Source organism: Lacerta agilis, chromosome 6 (genome assembly GCF_009819535.1).
Source record: "Lacerta agilis isolate rLacAgi1 chromosome 6, rLacAgi1.pri, whole genome shotgun sequence".
Classification (NCBI taxonomy): domain Eukaryota; kingdom Metazoa; phylum Chordata; class Lepidosauria; order Squamata; family Lacertidae; genus Lacerta; species Lacerta agilis.
In genome coordinates this window covers 40,535,175-40,561,268 of record NC_046317.1, presented here as the reverse complement: position 1 = coordinate 40,561,268, position 26,094 = coordinate 40,535,175, and the positions used below count along the sequence as shown (strand labels likewise).

Genomic DNA, 26,094 nt, shown 5'->3' with positions numbered 1-26,094 from the left:
ATGAAAAAGTCTTTCTCTACATTACTAACCGTTGGCCCCCTGCAATGTCACTGCAGAAACAGTTTCCTGTTGCCTATTATTGCCATCAATGCGGCGAAAATCTTTCCGCAATTGAGAAATCTTATCTATCTCTGTGAACAGCACTGCGGATTTCAAATGTACAGATGTTTGGAAGATACCAAGATAGAAGAACAACCATCTCCTTTAACAGTCTTTGTATTATTTTTATGATTCCGAGACAGGTTTGTGGTCCCCCCATGCCCTCCTTGAAAACGCCCTACAAGCAAGCAATTGCCTCACTGTACAGAATTACATTAAGCATTGTCCAAAAGGGCGATCATTTCACAATAATACCTGGAAAAATTATTAGTCTTGTGGCATTAGGCAGATGTCATACAAGTCAGACTATAATGAAAATTACATCTTTATTCACTGGTGGTGTAGCATAACTCCATCTAGCGGACATTTTGTGCAACAGCTGCTAAACATGGGCGAACAATTTTAAATACCACTTCAAAATACTACAAATGTGACAAGTACATAGTTGTAAACATGTGCATCATCAAGCCACACTCATTGGGGATCTGAGTGGCCTGCTGGAGGGTGCACTTGATGGCAAATCTAGGTTTACTTACACATACAGTGGTACCTCGGGTTAAGAACTTAATTCGATCTGGAGGGCTGTACTTAACCTGAAACTGTTCTTAACCTGAAGCACCACTTTAGCTAATTGGGCCTTCTGCTGCTGCCACGCTTCCGCCAGGCAATTTTTGTTCTCATCCTGAAGCAAAGTTCTTAACCCGAGGTACTATTTCTGAGTTAGCGGAGTCTGTAACCTGAAGCGTCTGTAACCTAATAGCTAATGGGGCCTCCCGCTGCCGCTGTGCCGCCAGAGCACAATTTCTGTTCTTATCCTGAAGCAAAGTTCTTAACCTGAAGCGTTATTTCTGGGTTAGTGGAGTATGTAACCTGAAGCATATGTAACCTGAAGCGTATGTAACCTGAGGTACCACTGTAATGGGAAAATGGGCCTTGAGCACAACGCAGATGGAGGGGACCAGAACAATGTTAGTGTTATAATAACAAAGATTAGCTAAAAAAGGGATTCTACAGTGGCATTTAAGAGGCGTAAATGAAGTGTCTGATTTTTTCACATATCACATAAGCATGTGCATGTAATATTGCAATAAAGGAAGAGGAAGACTGGTCGTTCTTTAATCCAAAAGCCAAAGGAAAGCTTCCCCTGGTTTTGTATTGTCTATTCAATGTGTTCTCCATACCAGAAGCATCTTCAAGGTTCTCCCCCCCCCCCCGCACTCCAGGTTACAGGTATTGTTATTTTGCATTTTTTTAAAAAGAAAGAAAAATGTAACCGTGGTGACTTTACACTGCAGGAGGAAGGGAAATAAATATAAAAAATTATCCAGATAAAGTAAAAGGTAAATTTGTGTATTTGTGATTCAGTAACACTACCCACATCCTCCTGTGAAGTTCAGCTACTGAACCAAATACCACCATCTGGAATAATATTCTAATGATACATTGACTTAATATACTATCTTAATTACTAGTTGGGCAATATACCAAAACAAAGCAGTGGCCTGGTTTGGATAGTATCCACCTTTACTTTCTCCCTATTTACAACTGGTGGAGGGAGGGAGGCAAGATTATGCATTGCCTAATCTGCCCACTGAGCACACCTGCTCCACTTATGGCATTCCTGGGCAACCCCCACAATAACTGTAATGTTTAAAATAAGATGCACATGAATAAAAGTTGGCACACACAGGCTGAAATCACCAAGTCATCCTCCCCACCAAATCGATCTAGGAATGTAACATAAGATTTGGGTCTCTTAGCAGCCCTGAAAAAGCCTCTCCTGAAAATTGGAAGATTCCACTCAGGGGGAGAACTGTGGTATAGGGGCTAAAGAGAGGGATCAAAGTGCAGAAGGTGAATTCATGTGATCTTCAGTGATTCCCCATTGCCTCTCCATCACAGGCTAGGCTAGATTACCCTAACCCACTGAGTAGGAACCCCAACCATTAGAAAAGCCTTTTCAGGGGGCTCAGTGGAGAGAAGAAGGGTGTAAAGTCACCTTCTACCCACCCTTCCTGTGAGTGTTTCTCTGGATCCAACACTTTGTTTTAAGATGTGTTGTGGCAACCACCCTTTGTGAAGAGGCTTTTCCTTTTCACACACATGCCAAGCATTAATGCCTCTTAAAGCAGATACTGCCACCTCCCATCTTTCTTAGATTAAAGCCTTGTATCAAAGACGCTTACAAAAATTCAAAAACCTGCTTCCTCATTAATCAGGGGCACCTTTTTAATATTATCAAAGTGTTAGGACTGACTAAATGTTGCTGCACTAGACACCATCCTAATGAGATTTGTGCATATTGAATACTGTTCTCTCATCTGCAAAAAGAAGGTGAAGGTGAAGGATAGTGAGCCAGTAGAAATGATGAAATCATGTCCCCCACAAAAAAAAACAGTTCAAACAACTAAATGAGGTGGAGAATTGAGCATAATAAGGGTGGGTGGGATCGGGAGAGGGAAATAGAGATTGACCAAACGAGTACATGCTCAGCCAATAATTAGAACATGCCACTAGATGTCACTCTTCGATCATATATTACAATTAAAGTTTTAAGATGCTTCACCTTAGCTGATGTGGGGCAAATACTATAAGGAGCAATGCACAGATGGTTTTGAAATACACTAAGCACCAAAAGGAAATCATGCTCTGGCCTCTGCTACAGGTCAGGGGACCAAGGGCCACTGGTAGGCTCCACTCCCTGCATCCCAGGAAGAGGAGGCCAAGAAGACAAACCTGGCCTTGGCCATTGGAGAAGCTGCTCCAATGCTGTCTTTCCTCTCCTACCCCATTCCTTTTTCCTTTGTATTGCATCTATTAGACTGTAGGCAGAAACTAATTTGTCTTTTAATACATGTACAGAAATTAGAAAATTGTAGGTGTATTTATGTATTGAATAATAACAATCCAAATATGTTATCCTAATCTGAATACATTTTTAAAAGGAAATGTTTGTAAGCTACCTCCCTGATCAGAGACCATTGAACAATGTTCTTAACAAACAAAACACGAAAACAATTGTATTCTCCTACAAAATTATTTGGCCAAAGGGGTTATATAAAATATGGATGTCTCCAGTTATATTCTCAAGTCACAGAAATATTATTTAGTAAATCCCATATGTTTGCAGTTTATATCAAGTGACTTAAGAAGAGAGTAAATTCACTGAGAGTCAAACTGGTACTGCTTAGTTATCTTTGAGCCTTGTAGGAGTACCAAAGAGATACAGTGGTACCTCGCTAGACGAATGCCTCGCTAGACGAAAAACTCGCTAGACGAAAGGCATTCGCTAGCGAAAGGCTGTCTCACAAGACAATTTTTCCTATGGGCTTGCCTCGCAAGACGAAAAATTTCCGCGAATCCCCCCCCCCATCAAACCGCTCTTCCCCCGTTGGTGCTTCGCAAGACGAAATTTTCGCTATACGACAGCACTCGCAGAACGAATTAATTTCGTCTTGCGAGGCACCACTGTAATGATACATTTCAAGGCAGAAAGAAAAGAGTCCTTTATTTTGCAAATAAATAAAGGCTCCAAGGATGCTGCTTCAACAAGGGGAGAATTTCAGAAACTTCTTTCGCCTCTTATTCTCCCTGGAGAATATCACATTTCCAGGCCCCTATCACTGTTGTGCAGCAACAAAATTTATGTTCTGTTTGCCATGTTGATTTGTTCACTCAAAGAACTGGCCCCCATTCCCCCTACTTGAACAGGCAGAGCATCACTGGCTTTAAAAGTGGTGCTTTCAAACATCCTCTCTCCCCACCAGCCACTCAAAGAAATGAACTTGCACTGTAGTTTAGGCACACATCCATTTTAATTTTGTCAGTCCCTTTTTGCAACAGTTTTCTTACCAACAGTTGAACTGTCTTCAAGTACTACATCCACAATTCGGTCTCTGTACTCAACCCTGAAGTCAAGCATTCGTGGTTGTCTTTCCACTATCTGTCTGGATGGCACTACATGGCGAAACGCAGAAGATGAAGAAGGTGTTGACGATGAGGAGGAAGGATGGCTAGCGGGACCATAGGCTGGCCCTTGTGAAGTCTCTCCACTATATTCACTGGGGAGGAAAACATACATACGTAGGATTTTAAGTAAACACAGGCAGTTAGTTTGTTACAACAAACTTTTTTGGGTTCTCTGAACATATATTGAGATTGAAACCAGAAATGGCGCAGTATGCATGTTGCTCCTATTCAAGACATTCTGATGCTAGGAGTTATTTAGCCACAAGTTGGCATGCTTGAAATGAATTCCTCCAGCATCCTGAAATAGTTCATCAAGTTGTCAGGATTTGGACTAACCTTTCTACTCTGGGTGCCTTTAGATAGACTTAATACATTTTTTAAAGGTACCATTCTAGCTATAAAAGGGATGAAAAACCACCTTTACAACCAGCACTCACTTGGTTGGCCCTACTTTTTGCAGTCGTCTTTAAAATATTAAAGCTAAATGTTTATGAAATACTATATTTGCCAGACTTCTTCGCTACAACTGGTGACTGAGCAATTCCTCCTGCCCAAGACTTCCCATGAGTGATTCAGCAAACTCACTCTAAAGATAAAGGGTGAAACCCTACTACAAAAACTAACACATGTAAAGATAAGGCAGGATTTCTGGCTTATTGTGGTTTGACATGGATAAGCAGCATATGGGTGCAACACTCCCACTTTGCTATTCTCTTTTGTGTGAGTAACATATGCAAATGAACCTGCTTTTCCATTATGTCTGAACCAGATATCATGGTTTGTTACTCCCCAATAAGCCACAATCACTACCCAATCTTAAACGATGGTTTCTCAATAGCTTGTTAGGCAGCGAAAAACTATGCTCTCTAGTTCAGACATGATGGGAAGCCAAGGCTTCCTGTTTTTTTTCATCCCACTCATGCCAGGGTAAGAATGAAAAAGCAGCATGTGGGCACCATGCACCAGCGTTACTATTCATGTTAAGCCATAAGTCAGAAACCCTGACTTATTGATAAATGCAAACACAGACAATGGTTCTTTTGATGTGCTATCCCAGACCTTACAGCTTCACATGGGCATGACTTGCAGGGTTTTACTACTACACATTTAAAATATTCTGCATCTCCTCATAGATTAATTACAAATGCAGTTGAAGGATACTAGGTACTGCACATTAATAAAAATGCATAGGTCTCTTTTAGCAGGTTAAACATCTAGAGTGAACTCCGTATGCTCACTCACAGTATCTTATGCTAAAGAATATCAGCAGACTGCAGCCAATATGGAACATGACAACCCATTTTGCAAGGGTCACCAGAAGCATATTAGACCAGTGCTCTGAGGACTGCATTGGTTTCCTGTCCCCCCTCCCCCAAAAGCACAAATCAGTTCTGGAAAGCCCTAGGTGACTTAGGCCTGCCATATATTTGCTATGTCCTATTATGATCCCTATGTGTTTGAAAGCAGTCTTTGACTCAGCTCTTGCTGAAAAGAAGACAGCAGTATGGGCATATACATTTCTCCCCAGCTTTGGAACCCCCTTCCCTTGTAAGCATGTATACTGTATATTCTGGTGTATAAGACTACTTTTTAATCCAGGAAAATCTTCTCAAAAGTCGGGGTCGTCTTATACGCCGGGTGGAGAATCTGCGGTCGGGTTGGACTGGATGGCCCTTGTGGTCTCTTCCAACTCTATGATTCTATGATTCTATATTTCAAACTCTATATTTTAACTGGGAAAGTTGGGGGGTCGTCTTATATGCCCAGTCGTCTTATACGCCGGAAAATACGGTAAATATACAAAAAACAACTACTGAACAGATCGATATAAAGTGTTTTTATTTAGACAAGCATCTAATCAAGGATAGGCTGAGAGTTATTTTAGTAGCTCTGCCAAAATACAGTGTTCTGTTACCTTTTCCTTCTATTCTTAGTTATAAAAAATACTGTGAGTGTTGCCACAAAAGTGGAAGAGCGCTTTAAGTAGGCAACATTTCAGTGGAAATGCTAAGTAGTTAGTTATGATCGAGCCATGATGTCCAAATTAAGAAGCTTTATATTTATAAGCCGGCAGCTGAAAATTTGTCCCTTCTCATGTCTCTTCTTTTTTTAAAAAAAGAAGGGAAGTTCATGCTGACCTTTTGTATAATGTTTCAAATGTCCCAAAGCTTCGGTGCAAAATAAAAGCATAAAATGTTAACAAACTCAGATGTTGCTAGCTTGAACTGTGCTGTGAGTGGTTGCTTACACATCTGCACTGCTTCAGCCTTAGAACATTTGTCATCTCAACGGTCCGGTAGGGTAATTCCTATCGTTCTGCATCCCAAATTGTATGTGTGTCGCGCAGGGTGGGTGGATCAACAAACAAATAGAGCACTATGATTCTCTCTTATACAGAGGCCTCTTTTCCTTCTCGCTCATCAGGGAGAACAAAGAGCAATTCTCAACTCTGAAGCCATGGGCCGTTTCAAAGCTAAGATGAACAATGGATGTGCTGTGTTTAGGTGTATACATTTCCATGCAAAACTGTATTGGCCCCAATTCAGAGATTTTGTGTGTGCTGAAGTGGGCTGCAGGAGCATTGCTGCATGTGAAGATCTTCTCTGCTAAACAGATGGCCAGGGCTGTGAGGTTTCAGAGCTAAGTAGGAAAGGAGAAGGGATTAGCCCCACTATCCTCCCCAAACCATACTGACCTATCTGTTTGGCAGGGTGCCGATATAGAAGTACAATGCAAGTAGCCCCATGTCTGGAAGAAGGGGATTTGTTTCCCTCTGTACAGCACTTTTTTACACACACAGTGCCTAAAAGATGATTCAAATACAGCTTTCCCCCTGGTTTACAGATTGCCCCTGCTGGATCAGAGCAAGAGGATTTCATAAACTGAGCAATATAAAGTTGCAGATTGGGGGTGGCGGCGGCTGGGGATGATGGGAGTTGTAGTCCAGCAATATCTGGAGGACAACAAGTTGGAGAATTCTGCTTTAGAACCTGACTAATGATGATACTATTCCAAGCGCAACAGGTAGGATTTTTTTTATTGTTGCAGTTTTAAGCAGTTAACATGCATTACTGTACAGTGAAATAATCATAATTTTATGAAGAGATTGAACAGGATGCTGTTTGTTCTCTTTCATTATATTTGTTAGCCAGTGTGGTGTAGTGGTTAAGAGCGGTAGACTTGTAATCTGGTGAACCGAGTTCACGTCTCCGCTCCTCCACATGCATCTGCTGGGTGACCTTGGGCTAGTCACACTTCTCTGAATTCTCTCAGCCCCACTCACCTCACAGAGTGTTTGTTGTGAGGGAGGAAGGGAAAGGAGAATGTTAGCCTCTTTGAGACTCCTTCGGGTAGTGATAAAGCGGGATATCAAATCCAAACTCTTCTAGCTACATATACACAGATAAGCAACATCTGTTCAGTGCCAGGCCTTGAATACTTGAAGTTTTGATGCACAAAAAGTAATTTTGATTTCACGAATTAGTGAGAAAGAATGGTTTCACTTGAGGATTTCTTTGGGGATAAAAGTTCTTTAACTCAGCAGGTTAATTGACCTGACTGTGGCTTAAATTGAAGCACTAAATTCAAAGTTATTATAAAAAGGTACTTATTTATTGTATTTATTTCCAGAGTGGGTTAAAAGTTTTAGCAGTGAGATAGTCTCCACTCACAGGCTTACAACACAAAAAGACAGGACACAAAAATAAAAGGTACTGGTAAGCAGGAAGAGAAATGAAAAATTGGTCCACTATTTATTAAGCTTTTCCCACCTAGAAATTTTAATATTTGAAAGCTACAGAAAGATACAGGAACGACTAGTGCCAATAGCAGCTCACTAACAATAGAAATGGTTTGTTCCATATTCTAAGACAACTAATAGTGAGAAAGTTTGCCACCTACCTTTGTAAAATCCCATTTTCCTGTGGTATTACACCATTTATAGCTGCCTGCAAAAAAAAGCATGGAGCATTTAGTATATCCACAAAATTAAATGAAAAGGTTGTTTAAATAAAACTTAAATGTTCCAGCATTTGCTAACTGATCAATCTGCAACTTGAAGTGCAGAGGGAGGATGTGTGCATCCCACCAAAAGAATCACTGCAGACTATGCTCCCTATTTTAATATACCGGTAACTAACAAGCAACCTTACATTGTTCCAGTAAATCACCATTATTATTTAGAACATCTGAGTGTTCTTCAGAGGATTATAACCATTCACCATGTATCTGTTATTCAATCTAAACAAGCGGATACCAAGCAAACAATGGTGGAGCAGAGTTGCTAACATTTACAGCAAATTATTGTAACTTATGGACATATGGCAGCATTCACACAATGGTACTGCCTCAGTAATTTGACCTTGTGTGTGTGTGGAATAAAGCCCCTTCCGCCCTTAGAGAGGAGGGGGGGGTTGCAGTGAATCACGAGCCCTACACGTGCTCGGGGGATGCCAGCATCCCCCGACACTATTGGGCGAGCTCTGGGTGCAGTGCCCAGCTGGCTGGCCAACCGGCGCAGCCGGCTAGGCGTGCCCACTGCACTTAAGTGGGCACGCAGCCAGAGCTCGCCCTCTTTCTCCTGGGCTCCCAAACTCTCCAACAACCGGAACCAATAAAGTTGTGGCCTTTTATTCTCCATTTAACCTTAATTCACGGTGTCTTGTGTCTTTATTTCACGGGAGGGATCGGGATATCGACATGCAATGAGCCTATGGTGGATCACAGCAGAGACATCACAATTTTCTTTGCTTGAGTTTCTTTTTAAAGTGAAAGGGAGAGATCAAGAGAAAAGGACAGAGACAGAGAAAGGTAACTAACAGCATCAGCATGTGAGGGAGGTAAATTAGGCAAAACTACAAGTTGCCAAATTACAGCAATGAATAGGCTGGGAGATTTTCCTCCATTTATCTTTCAGAGCCAGCAGGCAGTGATGGAGCCACAGCCGGCACTATGCAAGCACAGATGTCTGGAACCTGCACTATATCCTCTTAGCAACTGCCTGCTTACCCAGTGCTGAATGGTACAGGTGGGAAGGCATCTCTTCACTGTATCACTATGGCTGCTCTTGGTTACACCCAGCAAACCACCTCCCCACTTTGTGCTACCAACCAAATGCAAAGGAAGATGGATTCTCACCTTCAATGGTTGTGTAGAAAAGGATATTTTGATAGGTGTGGCATTTTCACACATGCACAAGTTGCACCTGCGAAAGTTCCCTCAATTCTAGATAACTGCTTAAAAAGTGGGCACCATGCCTTTCTTTGCATCTAGCCACCCTAAAAGGTGTGAGGGTGGGGAACAGACACAGACTGCAAAGGATTAAAATAATCCAATTTGCTTGTTTTCTACCTGAGCTAGTATGAGCTGGCTTCTTAGATGGTTGCTCATCCAGCTACTGGTCTGCCCTACTTCTGCTTGGCTTCAAATAGACAGATAGACAGACATTTCTGCAACAAAATGCATCTGAAAAAGTGATGGCTATTTTGTACACTAGGTCTTCAAGCTCCAGGACCAAAACTCCATGAGCCCTTTTGGGGAGACCATCCAACCCATACAATACACAGGATACTTCTCATCCTGTAGTGGCCCTTTCCTCCCTGTGTTGAATAGAGGCGAAGAAGCACACGGCTAGCATGGATAGAGAGGGACACAGTCCAGGTCAAAACGAAGCCCAAATAAAATCTCCCATGTTATGTGGTCTCTGTTCCTCGAAGGATACTCACGCTCCAATCTCTAGTGCTGAAACTCAAAATAACAAGTAATAACAGTCCTTATGAGCGTTCAAAGCCTGCAATATACGTCATCTTAATCCTGAAAGAAAACTGCAGGAAGCAATTTTCCAGCTGTGCTCTAGGTTCAGTCCTTAGTGAGAGACCCCCAGATAATTCTGTCCAAAGTCACCATCCAATCATAGTAAAAGTAGAGTCAGGTTAGTACACTGAAAGCCAGTTTAACAGAGCACTTAAGAGTGCAGAGACTACAATTGGGGAGATCCAGCTCCAAATCCCCACTTGTAGTGCAATCTTAACTATGTCTGGTCAGAAGTAAAGCCTACTGATATACAGTGGTACCTCTAGTTATGTACGTAAATGGGGCTTACTCCTGGGAACCTGAGGTTAGGCTAACAGCCTTAGCCATGAAGCTTACTCACCAACTCTCTTCCTAACCAACTTCAAAGTATTGTTGTTTGGATCAAACGAAGGTGGACAGGCAGGGAATGGTGAGAACTATAGCCTAAAAACATGAGGAGGACACCAAGATGGGGAAGAATGACCAAGTGTGTTGATAAGTCTGCTGTGACAGACTATCAATATTCTATTGGCAGGTACCATTATACTCCACTACAGATCTGTCATACATGAGGATAATAATATTGGACTACCTGGTAGGAACATTGTAAGAATTACTCTAACGCTCAGAAAAAGCACCATATTAGAATCTAAATGTAATAAAAAGGTTATCTACTTTCCTTTATTTGAACTGCACATGCTAGAAATGCATCTTACATTCTTACTAGGACACATACATTTGTCATTTTCTTCTTATTTTTCCATTCACACCTTATAAGTACAAGTAGAGAGATCTAACACACTCTCCCTGGCCAACTGACCTCCTCCTAAAATATAAATTTAGTTCTGAGTTTAAGCAGTTCTTGCTAGGTTTAACATTAACTTCCAAATGGTGAGTTTAATATTTAACTGCCATCAAATATAGTTTGTTTTTTAAAGAGATGTGTATGCAAAGTGCATGGAATGGCACTAAAATAATCACATACTTACTGCAGTAGGTGGGGCACTGCTAACAGTAGCAGCCCAGATTCATAACACTAAGGTTTATTAAATTCAGCTGTAAAAACACAAGACTCTTTTTTGTGCCGAGCCACTAAAGGTACATAGATTGATTCTCCACAGAACATAAAAATAATTTCAAATGGCTCCACAGGAAATTAAAATATTGGCTACTAACTCCTGTCTTCTTTAGTCAGAATTACCAGTGATACCTTCCAGTTCAGGAGAAACCCTAGTGGGCAAGACTTTCAGATAACTAGTGGTAGCCAGACTGTATCATATGCTTCCATGCTTCCTTATTCCCTACTCCCTCTGCCTAATAAATCACTATCTCTATTTTTGCCTGTGGGGGATGTAAGTTGCTTGAGTACATTCATCAGAATTTAGCTTCCTCAGAACATCCTATCAACTATTAAACCAGTTGAGGACAGGTCTAATGCAGAAATGAATGAATAAAGCATACAGAAATCAGGGCAGAGCCTTCTGCAATGTGCCAAATTGCTGGAGTGGGGCAGTTCAAGCAGTGGTCTTTGGCTTGGAAACTGAGCCATGACAAGTACAGTCGTACTTTGGATCTTGAACGCCTTGACTCCAGAACAAATCGGCTCCTGAACGATCGAAACCCAGAAGTGAGTGTTCCTGTTTCCGAACGTTCTTTTGGAAGCCGAACGTCTGACGGGGCTTCTGTGGCTTCCGATCAGAAGCCGCGCTTTGGTTTTTGAACGTTTTGGAAGTCGAACGGACTACCAGAACGGGTTCTGTTCGATTTCCAAGGTATGACTGTACTTTCATCTGTGAAATGTTAGAGGAGATATGTTGTAGAGTCCTTCCTGTTCATCAGTTGCAAACCAAACAAATGTTCCAATATTGGTATTTCACTAAAAATAAATTTACTATCTGGGCAGCTGGTTTCTGGTCAACTTTTTTTATATATAAAAACCTTGTAATTAACCTTAGGAAATGGTGTCCACTTGTGCTTCCCAAACAAATGGGTAAAAGCAAATCATCATCCCCAGGGCAGCCAAAATAGTAGAGTATCTATTACTGTTAGCTTTACTCAGACTTCAAGGCTTAAAACATCAAAGTCTTCTAACTGCTAATGTCACATACACTTTTTTTTACATTGAAAATGACAACATTTGTTCCATTCAGACCAAAGCAAAGCAATGGCTGCACTGTTTTGAAATGCAGAGGCCTGTGCCACATATTTCAGCATCCTCTTCTATGTAAAAGGCCAATGTTCTTGAGAAATTAAAAAAATATATTTAATGCTTCCAGAGCAAACACACATCACAATACAGTGGGTATTATTATCCAGCATTGGGGTTACAGATTTCTCCTTCCTCTGCAGCCTTCATGCACCCCCAAATCTGCCCTGACGTTTCCCCAACACTCCAGAGCTGACCTGGGGGGCATGTGGGAGGCTGTAGTAGAGAGAAGGGAAAGTCCCACGACAAAAATGGAAGCAGATTCCACACCATTGGATACTCCCCAGTATGTTCCAACATCCTTTTGCAAAATCTAATTACCATCATCATCATCATCACTACTGCTGCTACTACTTTTTTCTAGGTGCTGTACAAAAATTAAGAAAACAGGCCGTGTCTGCAGGCTTTTAACGTAAAGAGGGTGGAAAAGCAATGAGAAAGCAAACATATTCAGGTTCCAGTTCTTCGTAATGACATAAATGTTTCATAACCAGATGGAATGGCCACTGAGGTCACAGCTCTGGAACCTACTATCATGGAAAAGATACCATTTGTGACCTGTTTAAGTGCCACGTCACACCAGCTACTCCCTCTGATTTTTACTCCCAAAGAAACTTGAGACTTACAGCCCAATTCTCACTGCGTGTACTTGTCATGAGCCCCACAGCACTGTCAGGCTTGGGCTTGGATTGGCAGCCCCAGAAAGAGAAGGAGAAAGAAACAGAGGTGAGAGATGAACTGTGTGACCCTGGGTTGGAGTATGGGGGATCCCCCCTTTACACTCTTAATGTCAGTCACTTTGGAAAAGGAAGCAGAGAAGATGGCTCTGACCTCTGATGCTCTATAGAATGGAGAGCCTCAGTGGAGGCTAGGGAGGACTTTGATCAGTCAACAGAGATGAACAGGTGGTATCTGAACAGGAAGGTGCAGCTTTGTCACCTAGAACCAGGAACTGCCTTCACAGGTGAGAGGAGACCCACTCACCACAACAGAACGTGCACTTGCAAGCTTGACATTCCCACAGTATGAGAGTCTTGCAGATTAGCAGACCATGCCTTGTGGTTACAGGTTTGGAGGGAGGGGTGGGAAAACTTGTTGGAACATCTTTCTTGCTTCCATCCAGTTCTGAACTTCTTACCCTACTCTTGAATCATGACTCCTGAGCACTGTGCCTGCTGTTGACCCTGTACGTGTCTGAATAAAAATATCTTTCTTACAAATAACAGTGGAAGCCTGAACATTACTTGGAATTGCCCCACTGATTTCAATAGGACTTCATTTGAAGTAAATAGGCCTGTGATTGCAGCCTCAGCCTTACACCCAGATGCCAAGTGCTGTTGCAAAATCCATATAATGTTACAGGTCTGATGTGCAATAAACCCACACTGCATCACCCCTATCCCAAGAACTAACAGTGCAATCCTATATGTGTTCTCCGAAAAGTAAAACTTATTGACTGGAAGGTTAATGAATTGCCACATAATTTTATCATTGAAAAGTACCATGTTTCTGTTGCTATAAGCTAAAACCTTTGAGAAAAGAGAGCTATGAGCTTGCAGGCAGCAATAATAATTTAGAATTGAAGCAAAGCTTTCATATATCCAGTTCACATGCTATGCTAAAGTTCATTCTTTGTTTACCGCTCATAGTTTCTGTGGTACAAGTCAAACCACAAACCCAGGTACAACATTAAGCCAAACCATGACTTAGCCATGGCTACAACAACAACAGCTGGATTGGGGGAGGAGTGTTGTGGCTGTGATCTTTGTTCCAGGGACCTGTACAATTGGTTGTTTGTGCTGAGCCATGGTTACATGTTACATGCCAACTGGACCATTGTGTATGAGGGAAAACCACATTCCAAAAAGCTACTTATGGCTATGAATTCTTTTTTTAAATCAGCCAAGCAACCTACCATAATAATTTGGTTTCTGATTTGAGGTTTTGAACATTAAAGGTTTTAACAATATTTAATATTAAATTGGACTTTATATTTGTGTATACTAAAGTATCAAAAGTTTCATAATTGAGATTTAAGCTTAGTACACCAAAAATATGAATTTGTGATGAGAAATGCTAAACGAGAAGGGGGAGGGATATTAGTTAGAGACTGCCAAGTATTTCTGTACTCTCAGGTGCTGCCTTTTGTGTGGACTGTGAATACAAAGAACTCTCTATTACAAGAAATAGAGTAGCTTCTTCATAAAAAGAAATTGACATTTATTAGCCTCGCTGCTCACTTGATGACTCTGCATTTCTGGTTGGCAGCTGTGCAACGATAATAGAAGTCGAAAGAGCTCATTACTGCAGTAATGAAATTTCAACTACTATTTAGATAAGGTTGCACATGCTGCTTACATTACTTTCATAACGTTGACACCAAGCCTAACCAAACTCCTACCTCTGTTCTAATACTGTATATTGTAGGCCACATACTAACAGAATATGTGATTTAATGGCAAGAAAAAAGTTAGGTGACAAAAATAAATGCTGCCGGCACCCTGACTGCATTATATTTTCCTAAGCACATCATGGGAAAAAATTAAATAAAGCTGGAGATTCAAACATAACAACAACAGAATTAGAAAGGCACAAGGAGAAGGGGATGACAGAGGACGAGATGGCTGGACAGTGTTCTCGAAGCTACCAACATGAGTCTGACCAAACTGCGGGAGGCAATGGAAGACAGGAGTGCCTGGCGTGCTATGGTCCATGGGGTCACGAAGATTCAGATACGACTAAAGGACTAAACAACAACATCATCAACAACAACAACATTGATGCTTTAAGCCAGATCCAACAAACAATACTAGGCACATAGCATAGTGCACTTGTGAACGTTACTGATTTAGCAGTCCAATGTCTCCAGATTCTGACTGCAGGAAATAACCACACAATGCATTGATAAACAATTCACTTTGAGGACAGGGGAGTTACAGATATTGCCAGTTCTCAATGAGGTATTGGAATTGCCAACCTTTTCTGGCAAAACAATTGCCTTTGCTAATTGTGGGTCAGGGGCCGTGGATTTAACGAGTGAATGAAATGTCTTCTATCACAGCTGGAAAACAAAATAGTTTCATCATCTGAATTTCTCTCTCATGTACCTATTAACAGTACAGAAACCCTATTAGAAAAAACGGCGATGCAACGATGACAGACATGATTACGAAACAGAAGCTCCATGTTCAGAGTCAGTACTGTATACCCCCACTCCAGCTTCTGGGACAAAAAGGAGAAAACTACTGTGTTCACAGCATTCTTACAAGTTTCTCCAGAGCCACCTGGTAGGGGGCATTTCTGTTTTAAGAAAATCCATACGTTTTCAGGAAAGTGATTGTATCTTTTCCCAATAAAACTTATACATCAATGAGTAAGGCACCAATTCTGAACTGGATTTTGAACGTTTAAATAAAAAATGCAAAAGGCATAGGAGAGTTGTCCACACTTCCTTTCAAATGCCCCCCAAAACAAAACAAAACCCTACATAATTGCCAAAGCATACTTGCATGGCTAGCCAAGTCATAAACCATTTCACATAAAGACAGATGAGATAGAGCATACCTCACATAAAACTTGATGGACCTTATTACTAAGTGCTTTATGAGGACATCAAAACTTACGGCGTGACCTAGCAAGCTCTACATTCTAGCACTCGAAAGCTTCACAAAACAATATATACTGAAACTGGACTTCTTTATAGACTTGCCAAGTACTATTTTTCTAGAAAAATAGGTGCCAGAACTCACCATGAACACCTCCCTTGTTCTCTTATAATAGTAATGCTGCCCACCTGAGAAATGCCGGAACTGAGTTCAGGCTGAAAAAAAGCCCTGGACTTGCCCCAAATGTTGAGAATTGTTTGCCCCTCTTCTTTCCTTGTAACAGCAAAACAAACACTCCAGAAAAGATCATAAACACATTTCAAACAACGAAGTCTGAATCAAGTAAAAACAATTAAAATCTGGAGCCCGTTTGAATTGTTCTCCAAACTTCCTTGGGAAACTATGTTACCTGGCGGCTGGATGACTAGAGTGGAGAAGCAAAGACAACTTCACCTCACATGTGTGCCTGTTTAATTTGTCCTTAAACACATAGGACCACATTCCAAGAATATACAGCAACATTTTACATTTACACCCAGTTATTATTATTAAAGGTGTTTTGTGTTGTTTTGTAAATTCTGCTGAGTCCTTAAGAATTCTGGGACTTGCCATATTCTCTTCTGCACCCCAAAAAGGCCAAGGGAAGCCTCTGGAAAGGCGTTCAGCAAGACTGCAGCAGCTAAAATCAGAGACCGACCATGTACAAGTGAAAGCACCTTACAAATTGGAGCCACTCCATTAGATTCAAGCCCGTGACTATACAAATTAAGACTATAAGAAGAGCCTTGCTTCTTAAATTCTGTAAGTTTATAAAAGTGGATATATTTGTGAACTTGCATAATTTATTCCCATGTGATAGCAATGGAGAGGGCAAAATATTATGCAAAAGTTCACTCTAAAAATCCTGCCTAAACATCCCTTGCTGGCTTCTGAACTTTGACCAGCAACCCATATTCTGGAAAACCGATATTAAGGGCTGCAAGGACTAGCGACTTGCTTTTTTCATTTTTAATAAAACGAATATTTTCAAGTTGTTGATTTATCACTAACCATACCAAATTCTGCATCTGCATGGCATCACACAATGCACACAAGCCATGTCACAGAACATTAACATTCTTGTGGTTAGAGAGAAATATGAGTCTTGTCTTTCAATATGACTAACTGCTTTCAGTTTGCCCAAATTTCTTTTGTGCTTTCATCAACTCTAGACTGTCCTCTTCACAATATGAGCTGTGTATTTTAAAAATATGCCCGTTTTTATGTCTTGATAGCATGTATACAGCATAATTCCCATGATACAGAATTTGTGTTATGTGAATTTCCTGTGTGTTCTTCTTCAAGGTCTACATTAACATGACTTCTAGCTAGGGTTGCCATACATCCAGAATTTCCTGGACAAAGCTGGGATTCAGTCGTGGTAAACAGCATCCGGGCAGAAATCACTGAAACGTCCGGGAAAATCCGGACATATGGCAACCCATGTCGTAAGTGTAGATTTTGGCGAATTTCATTTAAAATAGCTCATTTTTAATGAGATTGGGGGGGGGGTGGCATATTTGTTGATGTTGTTCAGTCGTTCAGTCGTGTCCGACTCTTTGTGACCCCATGGACCAGAGCACGCCAGGCACGCCTATCCTTCACTGCCTCCCGCAGTTTGGCCAAACTCATGTTAGTAGCTTCGAGAACACTGTCCAACCATCTCATCCTCTGTCGTCCCCTTCTCCTTGTGCCCTCCATCAGTGGCATATTAGTATTGCATCAAATTTATCATATGTGTTTAAAGCGGAAACAGTGTGTTGTAGTGGTTACAGTGCTGGAACTGGGAGAACAAGGTTCAAATCCTCGCTCGACCATAAAACTCACCATCAGCCAGTCACCATCACTCAGCCTAACTTATTTCACAACATTGTTGCAAGGATAAAATGGGGAGAGGGATAACCATGTACTTCTGAAATCCTTGCATGATAATTGGTATATAAACGTAATAATGAATAGAATATTTCACATCAAAACATGACCTCAAACAGATTAAGCAGGACCTGGATGAAAACTGCAAGATATGCTACAAATGCACATCTCCAACCATACTGACTGCAGAAGAAGAAGCCTGCTTTCATGTGTAGATTCCTTTTGCCGGATGAAGGTGAGCATCTTTAGGGTGCCTGATATGTCTAGTCCCTCGTAAATACCAGACTCTTCCATGACTCACTGGACTGATAGGTCAACCCAACCTTCTTCAAATTCTCTAAGATATCAAATAGCCATACGCATCTGAGTGGAGAGATTATCCAGGTGAGAGATAAAAGTTAAAATTTGATCTGAGAATGCCATGGAGTACTTTAGAGACACCTGGTCAAACTGTCCCAAGGAATGGGGGGAAATTAATTAAAAGTTTCCCTTTTGCTATGTGGATTTTCAGCCCTATGAATTTGTTCATTTTTTCTTTTTTTCAAAAATGAAAAAAGAACATTTTAAACAGTGGCTTCTTTATACGCAGGATTTATCTAACCTCTCTAATGTGCTAGTTTCTAGGAGGAGACCTCTGCATTTTTCCATTTTCAAAAGGAGTGAATATTATTATTAGGTTGTCCATAAAATTATTAAAGTTATGAAACTGAAGTATTATAAAAACAAGGCACAGAGCCGTTTCTGTCTTCTGATCCTTAGAAACAACATACAGGAGGAGCTGCAAGCCATCACATGAACAGGTGTGCTAAACCACTGACTTTACTGCAAAGACATGGTTGCTTTGAACCACTGCCAGCAAAAAGGATAAAGAAGTTAAATATAGCAGTAAAGCAAATGTTGAAATGTACATTTTAGAGAATGTATGCTGAAAACCAGGATAATCATAACCATTTGCGAAGCTTCTACAATGAAACGATGTTCTTTGCAAATGGGTAGATGTAGGCTAAATTCACATTAATATGAAATAGCATTTACTTTTCTATCAGAGATAAATACAGTGAAAACAAGTACAGCAGATCATATGAAAGGTGGCCATCATGCAGCCAGCAGGCTACCAAGGCCCTGGAGGGACATTCTGTGTATTCTGGTGCTTTCTGATAAAATCCTGAAACTCTCTACTTTTTCTTAAGTATATGTCCGTCATGGTTGTAAAAATGAGTTTGAAAACACAGGAACATTGACTTGCCAAAGACCACAAAAACGGAAAGCAAGGGAAAAGGATATAAAGTTGACTATATTTTACGAGTTGCCTCACTATTTTGATCAAGTTTTAGCAATACCACAGCTTTCATTAACCTCCATGGACTTGAATAACCAGATAGCAAAAGGGAAACTTTTACTTACCAACATGGCAAGAACTTTTCACTAGAAAATGCTCTTAATTCCTAAAGCATAGAATCAAACTGATCCAGACAATACTTTATTACAGGATTAACTGCCCAAGTAAAAAACCAACAACTCTCCCTGAGGCAGAAAAATAGTCCTTCCTACAAATAAAGTTAACCAGTTTGCAGTATGAAGCATGCAAATTCAGTGTCAAGTATTTCTCAAACTGAGAATAACAAAGCCAAGAAGCACACATCTGAAATACTAGGGCGAAATGAAGAACTACATCAGGGGTTCTCAAACTCCAGGGCACATTTCAGAAGATTGAGAATAACTGAAGCCCACTAGTCACAAAATGGTAGTGCAGGGGCAAAGACAGCCACAAAATGGTGGCAGATTGAGGTGGAGTTTGGCATGAACAGCTGACAATTAGTGTTGTTTTTTTAACTGATACTTAAATCCTCTTTGGAAATTAATAACTTTCCCATAGCAATTTCCTTGGGACTCTTGAGTTCCATAGTAGTGCTTTCCTCAGGTTCTGGAATTAGCTCTGAAATTATCATGACTCAACCTACCCATTTTAGGTAGAACTTGCTGATTCAGAGGATCTAACTGGAAATGGCTATTTATTTTCTACTCCTGCCCCCACATACGCCTCTCCAATAATTTTTAACCATTTCCTCTTTTTTCATCTTCCCTTCTCCTTTCATACGTGGACAAACAGTTTCAAAGGAGTGGAGAGGGTACAATTTATTTCAACCATACTCCAATCTGCCCACAACCTCTTCTTCCTGTAACAACATCCCTTCTTCCTCTCAATTTCTAGCTGTTTTGGGGTTTTTTTTAATTATCTCTTTCTGCTTTTCTTCCATGTGTCCTCTAGCGTTTTCCTTTCAAAAAAGGAAGATGTTCACTTCTCTCCTTCCTCAACCCCTCAATCTACTGCCATCTTTATTCAATGCCACTTTCTCTCTCCTGCTCACCCACCCTACATGGGCATGAAGTTGCACACACTGACAATCCAGATTCTGGCAGTTCCTCAATGCCAGGTTTTTCTTGTAACGGGGAGGAAGAAACTATCACCTTCAGTCAGCCAGGGGAGACCTCTTGATTCAGGAGGAGGCCTGGGGTGTGGGAGTATGAATGAGAAAGGCCAAAAGGCATACCAGCAACCCTAGGTGCATCTTCTTCTCCTCACCCTCAGTCTGACTGTCCCTACCCCATCCCCATTTTCCTTCCTCACACTCAGATAGCTGTTGTGATCTCTGCTGTTCATTTCCTCTCTCCTGGCTCCTTTCCAACTTTGCATGCTGCAGGACTGCTCTCTAACCAACTCCTGCTCCCATGTGTACCTATACACTGCTCATGGTGTAGCAGTTGGGAACAGGATGCTCAAGTGAGGCAGCGTTGGGCAGGCTGTAGTGTTGAGCCCCTCTGGTGTTCCCATCACACAGTCTGAGGAACACTGAACAAGTTGCTACATCCTAATTCTATTGTGGGGAAAATACAACAAAAGTAGGTCACAAAATCAGTGTTCTTGAAAGGAAAAATTAAATACCTGATGCAGCAATTTACAGGGGGCACAACAAGAGGAGAGGGAGGGAAGTCCTATTATGTAAACTGAAACCCAGATCTACTTTGTTGGATACTGCCCTTAGCTTGGATCCAGCACAGAGCTAGCTGAACTTACTTCCCATTGAGATGGGTAGGAGTTAAGTATTTCTTGTATTGTTTTAAACAGAAACCAAAATCAGCTGTCTGGAGTCAATCCTTCTCTCTTTAATTTCATTTATTTCTACTGTACATTTGTATGTTTTGCTGCATTTCCAGTTTCTCAACGAAAGTTCAAAGAATACAGATCCTAATACAGACCAGCTGGGCCTTTTCACCTTTATGATGCCATTGTAATGTGTGATGTGTTATACCCACTCCCTGTTTCTCATTTTTTTAACCTTACACTAACCCATGAAAATGCCTTCCCTTTATTGGCAAGGTAAGGTAGCTCTGAGACATTTTGGTAAGGAATTTTGCAAAAGATTTGCTGGAACTTCAAATACAAACAGGTGCTTACTGACCCTCTCAAAATGCTAGCTTTTTACTCCTGCATTTGCCAAACAAATCATCCTTCAATATATGCCTGAAGAACCTGGTGTTAACATTAATCTGTTCAATAATAACCTCAGCCATTCTAGAAACTTTGCTTAAGGACCTGGGGGGGGGGGTCTGCATATTGTAAGGATCACCAAACAGATTCCATACCGCATTTGTTTGAGCAGCGTAGTGTCAGTACTCAGACTAGTATGAAAGCATGGTGTCATTCAATACCTGATCAAAACTAAATAAACACTACTCGTGGTTTACTATGAGGAAAACAGTATCAAAATTAGTAAGCAATACTGATGTCCACAGAGGGGGAGGGGCAAGGTAATGGCGAAGCTGACGTAGACCAAACACGCCAGCCACAGAATCGCATTGATTCCACTAGAGCGTTTGCACCATGCACACCTCAGCCCTCCCCTCTCTGGCCCAGTTTACAGCAGCAACTCAGTCAGAAGGAGGTCAGGTAAGCAGCATAAACCCATTGCACTACTGGACAGATACATGGTGATCATGAAATTAATAGCTGATTGGGAACAAGTTTTGTTCTGGCTCTCTTTTTTCCTATACGACCAGTAAAAAATTGTACTTACCACTAAATCCCAGTTATTTTGTTCAAGTAAGGTGATAGCTTCATCAATATTTTCTATACCAGTACATGCCTAAAATGAAAAATAAAATAAAAGGGTTCAGCTGAAGAAACCTCTCAAGTATTAATTCTTTAACAATTAAAATAAGACAGGGTTCACCAACTCAGCAACTGCAACCACCATGACACCCATGAAAGCCTTGAAATTTCTATGAAATGAGCCAGCCTGGCTGCTCCAACTTATCACTCTTTTCAGCCAATGAATGAAGTCAGAGCTGTGACTGATAAGTGAGCTGTTTGGACACCAGGCAACAGGAATCCCTGGGACCCTAAACAGTTGCTGTCCTCCCCCCTTTAGTGCAACTTTCCTGCTTATGTCTCATTTTCTAGACTTTGGGATCTCTTTAGTTTGTCCTTTCTCTTCCCCTAGCAACAAGGATGCATCTTTACTATGACAGGCTTGTCTAAGATCAGGAAGCTCCTAGATGTTATTTTCTGCAAATTTTACTACACAATAAGTGACGATGGAGGGTAAAGAATCCCCCTCCCTCCACGAAAGGCAAATCTTGGCATCTGCAACTAAAACAATCTCCTTAGATTTCTTAGATGTATACCCCATCTTTCTACATTAGGCATTCAAAGAGGCCAACAAAATTACAAGTGGATACAATAAAAAAAGAATCATTATCAAGAAATAAACAGAAAATATCTGTTCTTTCCATCACTCTTAGGAGAACTATACTGAAAGAACCGGGCCTCCTGGATGGGAGAAGAGGACATAGGATTATGTTTTCTCCAACATTTCTCCAAGTTTCCTCTGACTTGTTATGTGCATTTATGAAGCCCATAAAGCATAATTAACTGGGTCACTCTCCTTATCTGAAAGAAAAACATGGGAAGAATATTTCAAATTACACTGACAGAGCAATTATATCAGGCTTCCTCAACTTCGGCCCTCCAGATGTTTTGAGACTACAATTCCCAGCATCCTGACCACTGGTCCTGCTAGCTAGGGATCATGGGAGTTGTAGGCCAGAAACATCTGGAGGGCCGAGGTTGAGGAAGCCTGAATTATATGAATGCTTACTCAGAAGTAAGTTCCACTGCATTCAATGGGGCTTTCTCTCAATGTGTGTGTGCACAGGATTAAAGCCTGAATACTGTAGTTAGAAGGAAAAGGCGATCATTGCACTTCCCAACCACCTGCTCCTCCAGCATTTGTAAATGCATTATATATTTTTTTAAAAAAAAAAACTTTCCAGCAACATTTCTTGCATTTCTTCTACTGAATAGCATTCTGAAGTGTGTTGGCAAAGAAACAGATGTTCATTACCCTTCAGTCGCTCTCCATTAACAACGAATCTTCATAAAACCGTATTTAAGAGTGCCGCTTATACTTGGTATTTATATTGCTGTTTGCAGTGGAATTCTCATAACTCCCAACTGCAACTTTTCCATTAGAAAATAAGAAGCAGAAGCTGATTAAATAAAAACCAAGCACCATGCTGAACTGATGCTCTCCATATGCACATCCTCTTTGTAAGAGCAAGGGAAAATATTTTATAAAGAAGCAGAATTGCTTTGAATTACTGTGTCTGTTATTCAGGGGGCACTCTTAAATGTATTCAAACCAGTTGCTTCATTAAAAAGAATCCTACAGCTATACATCTGAAAGCTTCTATTTGAGGCTGTGTTCGCACTACTATTTCATCACAAATTTGCTCTTTAAGATGCCGCTACAATCATAATAGGTCTTTTACCAGTGCAAAATTCAATAGGAAAGTTCAAGCATCAGCTCTCAATGTAAAAAAAAAAAAGAACACATTAAGACAGTGTACAGCAGCCCTCCAGTGTCAGGAGCAAGAGCAGACTAACCTACCTGTGGTATTTGGGGACTGAGGGCAGCAGCTGAGGTTTCCATGCCATTAAACCTTATCAGTGAACAATAAATAAATCTCTGTGATGGAGTGAGGCTAACAGAACAATCCTAAGTGCAGGAAGCTATTGGAATGTACACAAATTTAAATTAAGTTGGCATAAAATACTACTATTTCAAACTCGGTTCAGCAGCAGCGCTGCTACTTCCAGCTGAGCTAACCCAAGTCTAACAGAGGGAAAACAAGCCTTTAACATAGAGTTTGACTTATACCACCCTGAGTTCCAATAGGTTGCCAGGTCACAAGACTAAGCTAAAAGATGTCTCCCCTTACTCTGTCCTGCCACATCACGCCCCTTTTTGGGGAATTCCAACAGTTTAAGATCCGCTGACTGAGCCAGTATAACCACAGCTCAACCACACTGAGAGACTTAACACTGGCATATCCCTGGCTGAGCTGGGATGAGGTAGTCACTCCAGCTCAGCCCAAACTCACTCATTTGTGCATATCTGGGGTTTGGACTGCACTATAATATACATTGAGGGGGGAAAGTATTTGATCCCCTGCTAAATTTGCCCATTTGTCCTCTGACGAAGAAATGACCAGTCCATAATTTTAATGGTAGGTTTATTGTAGCTGTGAGAGACAGAATAACAACAGGAAAAACCCCAGAAACCCACAAGACAAAAGTCAGAGATTGATGTGCATTATAATGAGTGAAATAAGTATTTGAACCCTTTGCAAAAGATGACTTAGTACTTGGTGGCAAAACCCTTGTTGGCAATTACAGAGGTCAGACATTTCTTGTAGGTGGCCACCAGGTTTGCACACATCTCAGGAGTATTTTGTCCTACTCCTCTTTGCAGATCCTCTCCAAGTCAGTAAGATTTCAAGGCTGATGTGTAGCTACTCAAACCTTCAGCTCCCTCCACAGATTTTCGATGGGATTAAGGTCTGGAGCGTGGCTAGGCCACTCCAGGACCTTAATGTGCTTCTTCTTGAGCCACTCCTTTGTTGCCCTGGCCATGTGTTTTGGGTCATTGTCATGCTGGAATACCCATCCTTCACCCATTTTCAATGCCCTGGCTGAGGGAAGGAGGTGCTCACCCAAGATTTGACGATACATGGTCCCATCCATCGTCCCTTCGATGCGGTGAAGGTGTCCTGTCCCCTTAGCAGAAAAACACCCCCAAAGCATAATATGTCCCCCTCCATGTTTGAGGGCGGGGGTGGTGTTCTTGGGGTCATAGGCAGCATTCCTCCTTCCTCTGACCACAACACTTTCACCCAGTTCTCCTCTGGGTCATTCAAATGTGCACTGGCAAACTGCAGACGGGCCTGTACATGTGCTGTCTTGAGCAAGGGGACCTTGCGGGCTCTGCAATATCTCAGTCCTTCATGGCATAGTGTGTTACCAACTGCTTTCATGGTGACTATGGTCCCAGCTGCCCTAAGATCATTGACAAGTTCCCCCCATGTAGTTCTGGGATGCTTCATCACCGTTCTCCTGATCATTGCAACTCCACGAGATGAGATCTTGCATAGAGCCCCAGACCAAGGGAGGTTGACAGTTATTTTGTGTTTCTTCCATCTGCGAATTATTGCACCAACTGTTGTCACCTTCTCACTAAGCTGCTTGGCAATAGTCTTGTAGCCCAGTCCAGCCTTGTGCGGGTCTACAATCTTGTCCCTGACATCCTTGACAGCTCTTTGGTCTTGGTGGCTACTTTGGAATCTGATGGATTGATTGCTTCTGTCAACAGGTGTCTACAGCAGGTGCTTCTAATCTCAGCTCGTTACATACAGTGAAGATACCAGGTAGCCTGACATCTGACTGGTTGATAGGGGATCAAATACTTACTTCACTCGTTATAATGCACATCAATCTCTGACTTGTCTTCTTGGTTTCTGGGGGTTTTCCTGTTGTTTTTCTGTCTCTCACAGCTACAATAAACCTACCATTAAAATTATGGACTGGTCATTTCTTCGTCCGATGGCAAACGGGCAAATTTAGCAGAGGATCAAATACCCCCCCTCACTGTAATGCATTACTCTTCCTCCAATATGCAGGGGACCTAAGCACCTTAGGTGAGATAATCAAATCTTGCCCTTCCCGTTGCACATTTTAGACTGAAAGCATTGTTGTTTATAACACTGTATTCCTAATGTGCCGTGTTGTTTCTGTTGAAAGCATGGAAGAGAGTACAGTTTCCAGAGTAGTGAGGAATTAATATCGAATATTATTTAGGTAAATATATGAAAGGAATGCTGATTTTGTATGTTATGCATCAATGCAAGAATAATTTTTCTTTTAAAAAGAAAAACATTAAAAAGAACATTAAAAATGGTTTGAAACACTGCATTAAACGATTCTTGGTGTTTTGGCATCCCACTTAACCTGGGCAATGTAGAGGAGGAGGAGGAAGAAGAAGAAGAAGAAGAAGAAGAAGAAGAGGAGGAGGAGGAGGAGGAGGAGGAGGAGGAGGAGGAGTTTGGATTTGATATCCCGTTTTATCACTACCCGAAGGAGTCTCAAAGCGGCTAACATTCTCCTTTCCCTTCCTC

At 41.3% G+C, this 26,094-nt stretch overlaps 1 protein-coding gene across 1 annotated transcript in view; it reads right to left on the bottom strand.

The window, feature by feature from the left end:
- FAF1 (Fas associated factor 1) overlaps nt 1-26,094 on the bottom strand; it is a 173,149-nt gene that overhangs the window by 137,500 nt on the left and 9,555 nt on the right. The window contains exons 2-4 of the mRNA XM_033152173.1: nt 21,657-21,725; nt 7,969-8,015; nt 3,952-4,160 (exon numbers count right to left, since the gene is read on the bottom strand). Coding sequence (XP_033008064.1) covers nt 3,952-4,160; nt 7,969-8,015; nt 21,657-21,725 — 325 coding nt within the window. The remainder of the gene's footprint in view (nt 1-3,951; nt 4,161-7,968; nt 8,016-21,656; nt 21,726-26,094) is intronic.